A 16,879-nucleotide genomic window follows, 5' to 3' on the forward strand; every position below is an offset into this window, starting at 1 on the left:
GATAACAGTTAAGGATGCTCCAACTGGAGATCCCTGATACAGGAGAAATTTCCTGTAATGAGATCAGGAAACATAATAGTGATAATTTTCCCATTTTAACCCTAAACCTAACCCTGACCTACACACCCCAACCAACCCTTGCCTGCACACTTCCACACCTGAGCACTTGTATCCTACAATCCAACATCACACCCCCAAGCCAACTATAAGTAGTAACCCCACCACCTTAGCATATTTATAATCATAAACCTTAAAATTTTGTAAGAAGGAGGAAGATTCCAATAAAGGCAAGTGTTGGACCAGGTTACTGAAGGCATGGGCCATATCAAAGTGGTAGGGTGGCATGACAATGAATCTCCAGTAATGAGATCAATAAACACAAGACGGTAATTTTCCTTACACTGTTTGGTCAATTTATAAATGTACTGGAAATATTGGAAAGACAGGGTGTCAGGATCAGAGGCGAGAGCCTATTTTGCTCGCTCTCCTGCAATGGTCACTTCTCTGTCCATGGTACTGAGGCTATGAGGACTGCCCCCGGCTGCTGTGCTCCATACCTGCTAATATGACAGACTGATACCAAGGCTTGGGCCTACTCTGGACTGCTCTGGGGTTCGGATCTAAGGACTCGTTTTGGTTCAGAATGTTGTCGCTCACTTCTATTGTTTGCATGATTTACATTTTATTCCCCTTTCTCTGCACATCAGGTGTTGGTCTTAATTTTATTATTATTTTTTAATTGGGTTCTTTTGGATTTCTTGCTCTGTGACTGCTTGTAAGCAAACAAATCTCAAGATTGTATAACTTATGCATTCTTTGATAATAAATGTACTTTTAACTTTTGGAGGTCTTTTTAATGAAAATAGGTTGGAACCATAAGCATCATTTCCATATCAGGAGATAACAAATTTCACACTGGTAACATAAGATTAATCTTCATGTAAAGAGCAAAGCAATGGACTCCAGTAGTGTACCAAAATTTGCTTAGCTCCAGGCTGCTAACCAGATGGAAATCCATAATTTTGGTTTGTTATGGTATAAACATTCTTTCTATTTGGAAAAATACCTCTTGAATTTATGGAATTTTACACAGTCAAAATAAAATAGATTAAAGACCACGTAATCGTACAATGACCACTGCTGCTTTCAAGAGGCTGGAGATGCTTGTAATATACTTAGCACTCAAGACTGAGATGGTAGATATTAATCAGTTGAGCATATTAAATCAGACAACCAAAGTTATGGATCAGTCATAAGCCAACTGAACAGTGGAGCAAAGTGGCTTATTCCTGTTCCCACAGAGACTGTTGCCATTTTCACTGAATGTACTTCCGAACTGTCATCTGCTACCTTTTTATCTCTGGAAAACGTTGTTTAATTGTGCTAAGCTAGTATCCATGTATTTGTTTTCCTGACTTGAAAAATTTGAACCATGTTGGAGCAAATGAGAAAATCAAATGAGATTCTCAGCTCCTTTCAGTCTGAAGAAAATAGAATCCAAATGCTAAAGGCAAAACTAATCATCATCTGCATATACAGGCATTACAATGTTTATGTGCAAAACTCTAAGAATCATTAATTCAATCCCAACAATGGCTATCAGACCATGGTACTCCCACTCACTTTCATATACAATGGTGGCTCTATACTGCCATTCTTAACATATGGTTATATGTTGACAATGAGCCAGTTTTTTAAAGATCCATGAAACTAGTGAAAGATCCTCAAAGGATTTAATAATTCAATTTCACTTCAGCATAACTGTCCTATTACAAGATGTAGTTAGTAATATATTCATAGATCTTTCCTGTAACGTTCAGTCTATCTACTACACTCTCTTGTATGATAGAAACAATGCTGATTGAGTATCACATGGCCTAGGCATGTAGTACAAATACCTTTCGCACTTACATCCATGGTACTTTTGGTCTGCTTTGTTATTTGTTTATATTGTATTTACTTTTATTTAAAGATACAGCACAGAATAGGCACTTCCAACTCGTCGAGTCGTGCTGCCCAGCGATACCCGATAACCCCTGGTTTAATCCTAACCTAATCACAGGTCACATTGCAGCAACCAATCAGCCTACATGGTACATCAATGGACTATGAGCAGAAACTGGAGCAGATGGAGAAAATTCACACATTCCACTGGTAGATCATACAGACTCCTTACAGAAAATGCTAGGATTAAATTGCAAACTCTGACACCCTGAACTGTAACAGCATTGTGCTAACTGCTATGCTACCATGATCTACTGTGCAGACATTGTCTGTTTCTAATGGTGCATTATTGTATGGAGAATACTATCACTCTGCAGGAAACGATGATGTTGCAGACATCCCCTTATTTGTAAATTCAAGTTTAATGAGCTGTAAGTAAAGTAATTTGAGTCGCTGGTTGGCTGTGCAACATAATTATGATTTCACCATATCACACATTGTCAATAATTTCAAAGTGACGATTTCAATATAAAGCATATTTTGAATAGGTGCTGAATTATTTGCCTAGACTATTATTGAAATTACTTTGGTAATAACAAGACTTGGAGCTTGCTTACCTGAGCAAGTTCACACTTGGTGGAGGAGTAGCAGGAAGGAGATTCGGGCAGCAGCAGCAGTCAAGTAACTGGCAAGTGTGGAGAATGAGCCGGTCTGTGGCAGACGCACATATTCAAATTGGCCCATGGAAGGATCCTTGGTGCCAAACGAAGAGATTTCTCTTCCCCTTCCTTTGATCCCAAGTGTTGTTAGATCTCCGGATTCAATAGCAGTCTCAGATACATGTGGCCAACGTCCTGTGAGTTTTGGTGCTCAACAGGAAGGTAACCCTTCCGTTTGTGCACAGAGCAAATGGTCAACAGAACAGTAGGCAGTGTAACAGAGACAGTCTGCAGATGCTGGAAATCCAAAGCAACACACACACAAAATGCTGGATGAACTCAATAGGTCAGGCAGCATCAATGTTTTGAGCTGAGACCCTTCTTCAGGACTGAGAAGGGAGGGAGAAGACACCAGGTGGGGGGAAGAGGGAGTGGGGAATGAGGCTGGTTGGAAGGTGATAGGTGAAGCAGTCCTGAAGAAGGGTCCCAGCCCAAAACATCGCCTGTTTATTCATTTCCAGAGATGCTGCCTGATCTGCTGAGTTCTTGCAGCATCAGATACTGGTTGGGGTAGGTAAGAGACAGGAATACCTGAAAGTGGAGCTCCCACTTCCTTGCCCTCATAACTCATTGGCCATCTCTTGTACAAGTGGCAAGCTACTGCTACATCTCAGCAGGGAACCAATTTGCCATGAACCAAGGTGGCCATAGTAATGTAGGAGTTGTGTTACCCTGTTTAAAGCAAAAGAACTGATAGCATCAATAGTTTATATGTAAAAACACAAGAGATTTGGCAGATGCTGGAAATCCAGTGTAACACACACACTAAATGCTGGAGGAACTCAGCAGGTCAGTCAAGTATATGACCATGTTTAGGAATGGGTAGAATGCCCCAAATGAAGATCCACTCAGAAGAATGTCCTATCTATTAAAGATGTCCCTGCAATAGTGGTACCACTGATGCAAAGTTACTTAAGCTGGATTCCACTACCCTCTGCTTTTGCAATTAGTGCACTTGATACATTTGCTAGTATCTTGGAAATTGGTACTGCCTCTCACAAATACTTCCTTTTTTATTATTAATGGCTTTTGGCATTCATTGTCTATGTGCAGCAGAGCAGAGCTTAGAGAAGAATATGGCAACCAATAGCCACTCCCCATGGGTGATGCTACCACTACTGCTTCTGCTTTCTTGTGATTCATCGGGTATGAACCCATTAGACTCTCTAATGGCTTCAACCATGCTCACAGCTGCTCTGCTGTCAGGTTGGCATATGTCCTGCGATGATACACCTTTGGAAGCAATGAGTTCATCTGAGAAATGTCATCATCTCTGGAGAAAGGCTACTCATCATTGTGCGTTGGCTCTGCAGGAGAGATGCAACAGATATGATTAACCATTGAAATGTAGCATACTGTCATGTCATGATTAAGGTGAATATATTTTAACTTTGATTTCCTGTTAAGATGACTTTCTCAGTTTGGAGATTTGAGTTTAGAAACTACATTTGTCACCTTACGGCAATGAAGTTCCAAGATTTAGGGGGTTTCAATAGCAAAACCAGGTCCACCTGCAAAATGAGGTGCCAGTCTGGCAAAACTGCAGCCATTGGCCATATGAGAACTAGACATCAAGAGCAGCATGCTGTAGCAAGAACTAATTAAGACCACAACTAAAGATTCAGGGAAATCCCCTGCAGTCTTGCCACAGTCACCCAAGATGGTGACTAATGAGTGGCTAATGAGAGGAGGAGGCTCCAGACCTCACTAAAGCCTTGACCCGATCTTGGGCAAAAGAGCTGAATTCTGGATGTGAGGGTAAGACCTTGACCTCAAAGCAACGTTTTTTATCAATGATTATGCAAAGTGAAGTCAACATGCCTGAACGACAATCATTTCATGGGCTGAAATCATTCTGCACACAAGTAAAGATGGTTGTGATCATCTGGACAATATTCAAATAAAGAGCTACAAACAGCAATAACATTCATATCACAAAAGTGTCAAGTGATTGCCATTTCCAGCTATGTTTATGATTTACATTCAATGAAATTACTATCACCATGTCCTCTACCATCAGCATTCTGGGGCTCATTCCAATTAGAGTGATCATAGAGGAGTATGGCAAAAGTAGGCATTGGCTGTGTTGTCCATGATAAGTGAATCTTCTTCTAATTCCCCAAAGGTTTTTTTTTTATTACTGAAAAGTTGGTGGGATAACAACAGGTGCAACAACATTCAAGAAATCCAATACCACTCAGGACAAGGCAGGCTACCTCATTGAAACGCATCCACCTCCCCACAGATTCATTTCCCTCATTACTAGTATAGTATGCCTCTGTTTTCTGCAAATATAAAATGGATTAATGTTACCTAAACTTCTCCAACAGCAGCTTGTAAGACCATGATTGCTACCAGCCAGAAGGACAAAGACAGCCAGCCCATGAGAATCTGCAGTTTCCCTGTCAAATTGTATCTCATCTAGTTTTGAAATCACATCGCTGAGTCCAATGTCTGGAACTTCTTTGGAGTAACACTGTGGAATTACCTTTATTAGATCTGTAGAGATTTGTAAAGTAGATCAACACCATCTTCTCAAGGGTATTTAAGGAAATAAATAGTAGCCTCAGTTGTATGCTTACATCCCACACATCAGTAAAATAAATTGTCCTCAATAGAGTTGTCCTGAAGAGTTAAGGCTGGGGATTATCCTTTGATTCCAAAGAAAGGTCCTGATTGAAGAAGTGGAGTTCAACCTGCAGTCATTACTGTACTGCACTTTTAGAGCAAGCAACCAAGTGGGAATTTTTACTTTTCCCATGCCTCTTCTTCAATTGCATGTATGCCACATTCTCAAAGTCCTCTTTTGGGTACTCCTCTCCTTGTAATCCAAAGGAGTTCAGCACAAATTAATGGGATAAAAAAGTTCTCTCTCTGACAGCTGTAAAGATTCAATATAAATGGAAATGTTAGATTACAGCTTACAGTTGGCATCAAAAAATGGCTATAATCTAGTCATAATCAATAACAATCTTACCTATAGAAATAATGGGAATGACTGTGAGGAAAATTAAATATATCATTGTTTCTCTCTAAAATACTGGGTAATTTACTCTGAATTAAATCTTCTTTATCCAAACTGGATATTGAATGAGGGCAAAACATGGGATATATCCCTATCTCTTCTGGAGGGCTTCACCAACATTTAATTAAAATATACTAGATTAAAGTATCAGAATTCTTAATGGCTTCAGTGGATCATCAGTTATCTGTCCACATCTGTTTTCCAAAGTTTTAAGGAAGGTTGATTCCTCAATCTTTGAGCCAGGAAGTTGGCTTACTTTTCAGTTTTGGTCTATGTGACTATGGACCCTCCAGTATTATTAACTTTCAAATGCATTTTAAAATGGTCAAGCAAGCCATTTATTTCAAGGGGCAATTCTAGGACAGTGAATTCTGATATTCTGTAGGAAACTCACATCCCGTGAACAAATAAAACCAACGTAATCTTCTTCTGCTTGTCACAGCTCGCTCTTTGTTTCTGACCTCATATACCAACAGAATTGAGACTATGAACTCAGCAGTGCAAATGAGATCAAATTGCCCTGTCACTAATTGAGATTGGTCTGGCTGTTGACACTAAGCACCTCTGCTTTAATAAACTACGACTGTTGAGTGTAAATCTTCCCTTGCAATTCAATTTCCATGATGGTTCTCTCAGTCATTAGTGATTTCATTAGAGCTATTGCTAAAATACCACTGAGAAGCAGCATTGAATTATACTCATTATCCATTCAAATAAAGAAGGAATGATGTAATCACTAAGTCTTGATGATGTGCCATACTTCAGTTATAATCGTATTCTCCGCATCATAAAGACCTCACTCACTGTCTCGGCATACATGGTACTGGAACACTCACCCACTTTTGTCACACCTAGACCAATCCGTGCTCAGGATCTGTGGGCCGGTTACACATTATCCATGTACCAGAAGCTTCAGTTCATCTAAAACCATAAGTCAAAATGTTTCCAACGCCGTGTTCCGTCATCATTTTCTTGTCCTTCAAAGTGACTGACACCAGGTTTTCCAACACCTCCATTTAAAAGTTTGGGTTTGTTGTTGGGGCTGGAGGGCTGGCATTCAGCTTGCTGCTCTACGAGGTTTATTCATCTCTGCATTGAAATGAGGTTGTGGTCTGCAACTAACGGGCTCCTGGACGGGCAGCAGTGATGCACTAGCTTCATGGCTGTGGACTCACTTTTGTGAACTTTAGTTCTGAGTGATATTTATTTACTTTTTGTTGTTTACATGATTTATTCTTTTCTCACACAATTGGTGTTTGACGGTCTTTTTAATGGGTTCTGTTCGGTTTCTTTGTTTTGGTGGCTGCTTGTAAGAGGAAAAAATTTAAAGGTTGTATATAGTATGCAGGTGTACGTTGAACTTTGAAATTTGTACTCTGCTTCCTATAGTGCGTGCGTCTTGGACCAGAGGGCACAGCCTCAGAATAAAAGGACGTCCCTTTAGAATGGAGATAAGGCGGAATTTCTTTAGCCAGAGGGAGGTGAATCTGTGGAATTCATTGCCACGGACAGGTGTGGAAGACAAGTCATTGGGTATATTTAAGCGGAGGTTCATAGGTTCTTGATTAGTAAGGGTGTCAGAGATTATGGGGAGAAGGCAGGAGAATGGGGTTGAAAGGGATAATAAATCAGCCATGGTGGAATGGTGGAGCAGGCTCAATAAACCGAGTGGCCTAATTCTGCTCCTATGTCTCATGGTCTTCCTGTAACTTTATTCCTCATTGTATTTTCCCTGCCTATTCTGCTTTCCTGCCTCTGGTCCTCCACCTGTCTCTCCATTCTTTTATCCTGTCATTAGTCACCATACTTTCAATTATTCATCGCTGACTTTGGAGACCACCTCACCCTCCAGAAGACCTTCATCTTCCTTAATATCCTCCTTAAGAAAAAATCAGTTGTAACTTTTGTCCACCTCTTCAAGTTCTTTACTGCCATGACAATATGTTGACTGATGTGATCTGTATTAAGCCCTTTGACATCTCCTTCTTATCCAAAGGTGATATATCATTGCAAGCTGTTGAATGTCAATTGTCCATTTCCACCTTTCTAAAGCGAAATACAACTGTGATTTTTGAAGATCCTTGACATATTTGAAAGTTTTGAAATGCTGTAATCGATATTTCAAGAAAATCTCCGAATTTCTATAGATCAGTACTTTGATTGCTACTGTTAGCCGTTAAAGAATGCCCAGGTTAGACTGTTGACTGGGAATCGCATACAAAAAAAAACTCGAGATTTATTCCGGGTGTATATTACTTGCAATCCGCTGAACTTAGACTCGTTTTTTCTCTTGCACGTTTTATCCTACGGCAGATATACATTTAAACATCCGATTCAATAAAGTAACACGGATGTCTTTAAGCTGCATGTTCAGTTTTTCTTACCTATTAGAAATTTAAATTTTTTGCATCGGTGTTTTGATCTTAATCATGATTACATGAATTGTGGACCGGCGTTATCAAACGCTTCAAATGTTGTGTTTTTAATTATGTGAATAACTGTCCTGTTTTCGCTATGGCTTGAAATGAATGAACTTTCGGTGTTACGTGAGGCATGAAAATGCTCCGGTGCTCTGGGAGGATTGAGTATGGTGCTGTTCACCTTTAACGTCTGAAGGGTTGGAGAGAGGGTGCTCGGCAGCTGGATTTGCCGTTCTCCTCCTCCTCAACTCCTTGCTATTGCGCATGATACTGCGGCGCTCCAGCCGCTCCACCTCAACCCACCTTGAAACAGGCAAACCCGTCACCCTCTGACGGGCGTCACTCATCACCAATCAGCGTGGCGGTCGGGGACACCTCAGCCAATCGGCAGCAGGCGAGGAGCTGAAGGGGCGGGCACCGACTTGGCCACCATCAAGTTAGGTTGCCGGCGCGAGGGGGAACCCGCTCTCTCCGTGCTGAGAAAGAGCAGGAGTTAGAGGCTGGGAAGAGTGTTAAGTCCATTCCAGAGGGATGTAACCGAATGAGAGAGGGAGAGACAGGTAAAGAGAGGAGAGACAGAGAGAGAAAGAGGCAGGGAAAGAGAAAGAAGAAGAAGAAGAAAAAAGAATGAGCAGGATATGAAGAGGACATCATCGGAAGGATTGCATTGCACTGATGATCAGAACAGGGGTATTTCCAAGGAGCATCTAAAAGTGAAGAGCTCTAAGATATGATCCAGCCAGATCTTACAGTGGGGTGACAGTACTATGATTTGGTATGTGGCCACTTTGCTAGCGGGTGTAATCAGCACTAGAGGATCGGCAGCTCAAGGTGAGTTGAAGTTCAATACCATTCTGCCCAAGTTTATTCACTGATGATGCGATTGTGCTGACAGCGCTGGATTTAACTGATTCGGGGAATGGGAGCCGTGTGCTTTTTGTTGAATGTTTGCAATTGTTCTGTATTTGTCCGAATAACCTCAAACGAAAGGTGCTCGGTGAATGATGCTCCCTCTCCCCCCGTTACGTCGGGGCACTGCCAAGCGGTCTGCAAAGTTACGGGCTTTCTGGAGGAGAAGGGGAAACTTTTGCCCTTAGTTGAGAGAAGTTCTCTGGATTGCCCATTCCCTGGCATTCCGTGCTGTCAGGGAACGCAGCCGTTTGAACATCAGGCGGGCAGACGCACAGTTTGCTGCTGCTTTGGTTTGAAAACCTGTCAGTTTCGGCAACTTTGCCTATGCGGTTGGGGCACTGGCTCCGGTTTATTCTGCTGGGTGGACGGGCTGCAGCTGGGGTGTGAATGTGACTGCAGTGCCAAACGATGCCTCCACATTCGGGACTGGAAGGTGCTCCCCACTGCGAGGATGAAAGCGAAAGTTTAATGGGAAATAGGGGATCGAGGAGTTCACACTGCATAACCTATCTCGGGCCGAAATTGGGATGATTTGGATGTTTGAATCATTTATACATATATCCAAATCCGATTCGGTAATTGTGAAACTCCACCTATTTCACACGAAAAGGCATTCAGCTATTACATGGGTTCAAATATTAATTAGAACGGACGTTTAGGTTGTTCCCAATGGCAGGGCATTCCTCTCTGCTGCAATCTATCTTAATGGATAAAATCTGTATGGGAAGAGTTGTAGGACAGCATGACACACACGTGACAGTCCTCAGTGATGGGAGAGTCTGCTTGTCCAGCGGATCCGCAGGGGTTGACATTTCCGAGTGGTCTAACCCCGCAATCCCTAACACTGCAGACGGCCCGGGTCCCCGTTGGCAGACTGCGATGTTGCACTCACTGGGGGAATGCTCTTACGGTTTATTTCTATACAGTTGCAAGCAAAGCTTGTTTTTTTTTCTCTCTCTCTAAAACGGCGCAGCGCCGCAGTATGTGTGTGTGGGTCCGCGCTTCACATCTGGACCACTTGCCGTTAGTTCTATTGAATGGGGATTCTCGTCCCTGTGCGTTCCTCTGGGACCGCGGTTACACGAGAAACCCGCATTACGCCGATCAATGAAAGTAGAACGGAAGTTTGGAAGGTCGCGCTTAAAGGTGAGCAACGTGTTTTGAAGGTGGCGAATCTCCGCAGTCCACTTAAAGCAATGTTAGCGTTTGGAATTAATTCATCGCTGGCATTTCACTTGCCATCATAATTCATAAGGCTTAACCAATCGGGGCTCTGCTTTGCATTGGCGATTATACCCATTCCTATGCTGGGTTTGGGAATAAGAGTGCCACTCAGCCAGCCTCCAGTCTAAGGGAGCGAGGTTAGTTCTGCTGGCGAATAAGGAATTGTCAAAATCTGCTACTGCCTAGTCACAGGGAAACCCTTCCCGCTGCCAGCGGCCGCACTGCAAACTTCCACCGGCGGTTCTCGGAGCAACCTGTTCACTCTCTGACATCTTGCAAGATGTGCGCGGGCGGAGTGATGTCATCATTGCTCACTCCTGTATGTCACGGCATCGTCATGTACTTGCGATGGGTGGTGAGTAACCGGTGCGAACACCAAGTACAGAACAACCCACTTAATAGCAAAACCCACTTGCACGATGATTAATTGTGCTAGAAGTATGTCTTGATTTAAATACCCTAAATGACGACCCCCACTGTTCATAGAATCTTTGCAGCCTGTACCAATCGATCCTGAGAAGGAAGTTGCAAATATTAAATAATGATGGGGAGAGTTCACTCGTTTATGCAGATAAACAAAGCATTGTGGAGTGGCGTTTATTAATAAAACATTTGGCACGAGTCATATCTTTAAATATGGGACTGCATTCGCCAAACATAAAATAAAAGGCGATGGAAACAAGAGAATGAATCCCACTTATTCTTCGATGTGACTCCTGTTCAAACTTTCTGTTCCTAGCATACTGAACAGGCCATGCTCCTAAGGGTAGGCTTTACCAATTCTTGTAGAGTTGCACTGTGGTGATAGGATCAAACAGTTGTACGGCATGGAGATGGGCCATTCAGCCCATCACACTCATGCCCATTCTATACTAATCCCATTGCCTTTATCAGCTGCCTATCCACTATGCTTCTTAAATGTGATTCTTTCTGATTGCACCTCCTCCTGTTGAAGAACGTTCAAGATATCAACCACAGTGTAAACCATTCTCTTCCACTCCTCTTTAGAATTCCAACCTAAGCATATGCACTTGTTTTTGATGCTCATGCCATGGGAAAAAAAGATCCTATCTCTGCCCCTTATAATTTTATATATCTCTATCAGGTTTATATTTATATTTATAGACCTCCTTCATTCCAAGGAGTACAAGCCCAGCCTACCCAATGACAAAAGTCCTCCAACCAAGCAACAGTGAATCTTCTCTGAACCCACTCCAGCACAGCCTGTAGGGTGGTGACTGGATCAGAGCACAATACTTCAAGTACTTTCCAACCAATGTATTACAAAGTTGCAATGTAACCTCCCTATTTCTGCCCTCTTCACCATCCAAACTACATTGCCATTTTCAGGGAACTGTGCATTTGTACCTCAATGTCTCTCTGATCAGTAATGTTCCTGCCATTTACTGTGTATGCCCTACCCCAATTTGCTTTTACAAAATGCATCAGCTCATACTTGTTGGAATTAAGTTCTACTTGCCAATGCTCCAGCTAGCTTTCCATCAGATCAACATCCAGCTTTAGTCTCAGATAACTTTGCTTGCTTCCACAACACCACCGACTTTCATGTCATCTGTAAACTTACTAGTTATTCCACCTGAATTTACACCAAAGTCATTAATATAAATCCAAAAATCAAAAGTCCCATAACTAATCTGTGCTTCACAGATTAGAATTTGAAGAATTTCAATTGGAAAGATAAGCTTTCTCACTATCCTTTGCCTCTTATCACCAGGACAATTTTGGATCCAGTTAGCCAGCTCACCTTGGTTTTTAACCTTCTAGATCAGCTTATCATGCTTTATTAAAGTCCATATAAATAACATCTACTACTATGCCTTTAATCATCATAGATACCTCCTCAAAGAGCTCAATAAAATCAGCAGGATTCCCCACACAAATCCACATTGACTATCTACGATCATCTCCTACCCTTCCAAATGTACATAGATCCTAACCTCCAGCAATTTCTCCAATAATTGTCCTACTTTTGATGTACGTCCCATCTGCTCTGGTACTGCAGGACATCTCAGGAGATGGACTGTGGCTTCCTTCTCCTGATATTCTCCACAATAGGTTAGGTAGTGGCCCTGGGACCTCGCGAGATCTTTGCTGTTAACCCTCTCTTCATCTGCCCCAGGTGTCAACTATAACTGGAGCCAAATCCTCACTGGAGGAACTTCCTCAGCCACACCATTCGAAAGCCATTCCAACTTGCTGAGTTTCTCTCACTTTCTCCATGCAGTAAGACCATAAAATCATACAAATAGGGAAGAAGAAGGCCATTTGGCCCATCAGGTGTGCTCTGTCATTCTATGATAGCTAATTTATTATCCCTCTCAACCCCATTCTCCTGCCTTCTCCTCATAACCTTTGACGCCCTTTCTAATCAAGAACCTATCAACTTCCGCTTTAAATATACCCTCCACAGCCGTCTCTGATAATGAATTCCACAGATTCACTACTCTGTGGCTAAAGAAACTCTTCCTTATCTCTGTTCTAAAGGGATTCTGTGGTTGTGCCCCTCTGGTCCTAGACTCTCTCACAATAAGAAACATCCCCTACATGTCCCCTCTATCTAGACCCTTCAATATTCAAAAGGTGTCGATGAGATCCCCTTCATTCTTTTAAACTCCAGCATCTGATTCTAATGATGTTCCTAATGATACAGTCAATAACGAAAAAAAAATTCTTAATGAACTGCAACGGTGCATTGGCTGATATCTATATAATATAAGATGCTTCTGAAAATCCAGTTGAATAGAGTTGGATTTGCATCTAAAGTTGTACGCACAAATAGTATGTGAAACCAGGGCTTAGCATGATGCACAGCAAGCCTAGGGTGCCAATACATTACATGAGAGAAGAAGGATTCTTTTTGACTTCCGTCTCTGATCACAACTTTGCCATTGTTGTAGTAATGCCTTTGGAGAGTTTGTTAGTTGTAAACTCACAACTAAAATGGTCATTGGCACAGTTTCTAGACTAATGGTGTTAAAATTTTACCACAGGGTAGCAGCAGTGAATTCCCCAGGAATAAATTAGAATCAGGTTTAATATGACTGACATATGTCATGAAATTTGTTGTTATGTGGCAGCAGTATATTGCAATACATAATAACAACTGCGAATGCAGAAAGAAGAGGGGAAGAAGCTGTTCCTGAATCGTTGAGTGAATAAAACAACCTGTTGAGAATTTTGTCATATTAAGCCACTAGCTCATAAGTTCAATGCTCTGGTTGCACATAGTTGTACAGTCCCATGTGGATCACATTAGTTTAATTATACAAATAAATTTCTCTAGAAAATTTGTCTAAATGCATCTCTTTTCATGATAACATAGTCTTTGTCACACATGTTCATTGTTAAGTTGGCCTAAATGGCATAAAAGTGTCCAGAACAACACAAAAAGCTGGAGTACCTCAGCAAGTCAGGCAGCATCTATGGAGGGGAATAAACAGTCAATGTTTCAGACCGAGACCCTTCATCGGGACTAGAAAAGAAGGGGGCAGAAGGCAGAATGTGAAGGTGGTGAGGAAGGAAAGCTGGCAGATGATAGATGAGGCCAGGTGAGGGGGAAGGTGGGGTCCAGGACTTCTTTCTTGTTAATCTCAACTATGTAAACATGATTAATGCTGAAACATATAATGAGGTGAATATGGATGGAAGAAAGGATAGTTAAAAATATACCAAAGTACATATTTCAGGTGGGAGTGCAATGATTCAGATGTGACATTACTTAATGTCTTCATAATACATTTGGGATTTCATGAAGGAGTCTAGCTGCCATGATAACTGGTGATACATTCCACATGTCTGTGCTTAATAATGTATTCAACATTTTTCCAAATTCATTGCCAATGCATTATGGTGTTCAATGAGCCATTGGCAGGTGCAACACCCAGTGATGCCAGTTAACCCTTCAATCAATTGTGTTTGCAGCTGTTGGGAAACGTGCCTGATTTCTGCCTTACACTAGAGTGGTAGTAAGTCATCTTCATGCCTCTGGGACTCTGGGACCAAAATCACGTCCAGTTGATTAGCCTATCATAAAGTATAGATTCCCTTTGAACTATGGACTCAGTGTCAAGCACTCTACAACTCATGTTCTTGGTATTATTAATTTACTATTTATTTATTATTATTATTAGTTTTAATTTTTGTATTTGATCAGTTTGTCTTCTTTTGTACATTGCTTATTTGTCAGTCTTTGTGAGTAGTTTTTCATTGATTCATTTCACAAGAAAATGAACCTCAGGATAGTGTATGGTGACGTATACATACTTTGATAATAAATTTACTCTGAACTTTGAATAGTTTAAATCTACAAGCCAGTATTCCATAATATTGTTTTGCTTTTGGCAAAATTTATTGTCAAAACATTATTAGTTGTGCAACAGTTGAGACAGATGTGAGGTTAAAATAGCATAGTTGCAGCAACACCAGTGCAGAACTTCATGACTAGTCATTAAACTAAAGATTCAGGTTCAAATTATTGCCACGTATACCAGGATGCAAAAAAAAATCCTTTCTTGTCTGAGGCTTATTGAGTAAACTATACTTACTTATTTAAGCCCCATCACTCCTACTGGGGCATAGGGTGCTGACAGTAGCTCACTAGAGTCCTCTGTCCAGGACCAGTCTTCCAAGTTGTCTGGAGGTATAGTCCATCTTCTCCTTCTCCCAGGGATGAGCTCTTTGGAGCTTCTGCTGGTGATTTTGTAGCATTGCGTTTCTACAGGATGGGATTGCTAGTCCCAAGCCCAACCCCCCTCCTTTCGCAGCCAGGCTTGGGACCGCCCATGGCGGAGTTACAGAGTAGACAGTATACGTGTAAGTAATAACTACAACGATTACAGTGATGCATATAATAACAACAAAATGGAACAAAGTTTCATAGGGCAAAAAGAAGTGCAAAGTACAGAAGAGTTAGAGTTAAGGGTTAGAGAACATGGCAGCTTCACTGGGAGGGGGATCTGAGACAGGTGATTGGTTTAGAAGTCTGCTCACAAGTCTGGTACCTCTGCAGTTGTGGCTGTGCATTCTACTAAAGAGCTTGACATCGCAGATCTCAGCAGGTCAGGCAGTATTTAGCAGAGGGAAATAGAATTAGGATTTCTGGTCAGTGACCTTCCATCAGAACTTAGTTCTGCATCCTGTATTGTGGTGTAAATATTTCAATAGGTTAAGAATGATTTCAGGAGTGCCTCTTGTCTGAACCTCTGGGATATCCCCAACAGTGACTGGCAAAAGGTGACATGAAGCAGCATTGAGGCATTTAACTGATTTGCTTTCTACTGCTTGTTCGTTTTAAGTTTAGAATGAATGGAGCTTGTAATAGAATAATTATTAGATTATGATTGGAACCCAGAAAAGTCAGCAATGACATGCCTGTTGGATAGACTTCTTTATTTATGCATTCTGCATTCTTTTTTAGCTATTCATTTGAACATAAATCTGTCCAAAAATGCTTTTATTATTAAAATTGCATGAACTTGCACTGTCATTTCTGTACTGGTCAGGTTGGCCAGAGAGTCCCTTCAAATATTGCTATCTTGCAATATATCACCAAGAAAATGGCATCATTTGTATTTTCCTAGTTCATTTCAATGAAACCAAAGCTGAAGTCTGGAAATATGATGTGTGAAATGAAAGTCCTGGGGAGAAATCAATCAAATTCACTCGTGTGCATTGATTATTCAAGAGCTTAAAACCTACTGCAATTTTGGGCTACTGGGTAGTTTTTTTTTGCTGAAGTGACTAGTCGTTACTGGAGCCAGATTGAGCTTTAGCAATCGGGTATTTTGACATCTATGACACACTATAGATGCTTAATGTGTCAGAACACCAGAGATTCCCTTGGAATATACCGTCAGTCTTTCAAAAAATATGAAGTCTTACAGTCTTAAAAGTAACACAGATGCATTGCTCTAATATTTATTTGGCAGGAAGCCTCTGAGAAATAATCAGTGCACGTTTAAAAAAAAATCCATTTACCTTCACTTCTCATTTTCCCTCCCTATTTGCTTCCTTATAAATGTTTCTTTCTTGTCTCCATCACTTTTTTACTCTGGTATTGTCCTCTACTGCCTTATAAGGGATGCTCCTGGAATGAGTAGGAATGCCTCTTTATTGTCATTGCTGCTGTTGTGTCCTTGAGGAACTAGAATATTATCTTCATTGAATTGCGCAGTTCCTTGAACTGCTCATGCCTGGTCCAAGTAAAATCACAGAAGTGTTTTCATCTGAATGCATCTGTGTAAGTCCAATTACGAGGAAAGCACGGCAGCGCCTCTACTACTTCAGGAATAGGCAGAGATTCAGCGTGACATCTAAAACTTTGAAAAACCTCTATAGATGTGTGGTGGAGAGTATTTTGACTGGTTGCATCATGGCCTGGTATGGAAACACTAATGCCTTTGAATGGAAAATCCTACAAAAGGTAGTGGATTTGGCCCAGTACATCACGGGTAAAACCCTCTCAACCATTGAGTACATCTACATGAAATGCTGTCATTGAAAAGCAGCATCCATCCATCACCACTCAAGCCTTGCCCTCTTCTTGCTACTGCCATCAGGTAGAAGATACAAGAGCCTCGGGACTCAGACCACCAGTTCCAAGAACAGTTACTACC

General features: G+C 41.4%; 1 protein-coding gene across 2 annotated transcripts in view; it reads left to right on the forward strand.

The window, feature by feature from the left end:
- The first annotated feature begins 8,560 nt into the window (after positions 1 to 8,560).
- The window catches only part of igsf9bb (immunoglobulin superfamily, member 9Bb), a 687,093-nt gene continuing 678,774 nt past the window's right edge, over positions 8,561 to 16,879 (forward strand). For both annotated transcript variants that reach the window (XM_059957059.1, XM_059957060.1), the window contains exon 1: positions 8,561 to 8,939. In XM_059957059.1, the coding sequence (XP_059813042.1) occupies positions 8,876 to 8,939 (64 nt within the window). In that variant the 5' untranslated portion in view covers positions 8,561 to 8,875. The remainder of the gene's footprint in view (positions 8,940 to 16,879) is intronic.

This window comes from Hypanus sabinus, chromosome X2 (genome assembly GCF_030144855.1).
Source record: "Hypanus sabinus isolate sHypSab1 chromosome X2, sHypSab1.hap1, whole genome shotgun sequence".
In the NCBI taxonomy this organism is placed as follows: domain Eukaryota; kingdom Metazoa; phylum Chordata; class Chondrichthyes; order Myliobatiformes; family Dasyatidae; genus Hypanus; species Hypanus sabinus.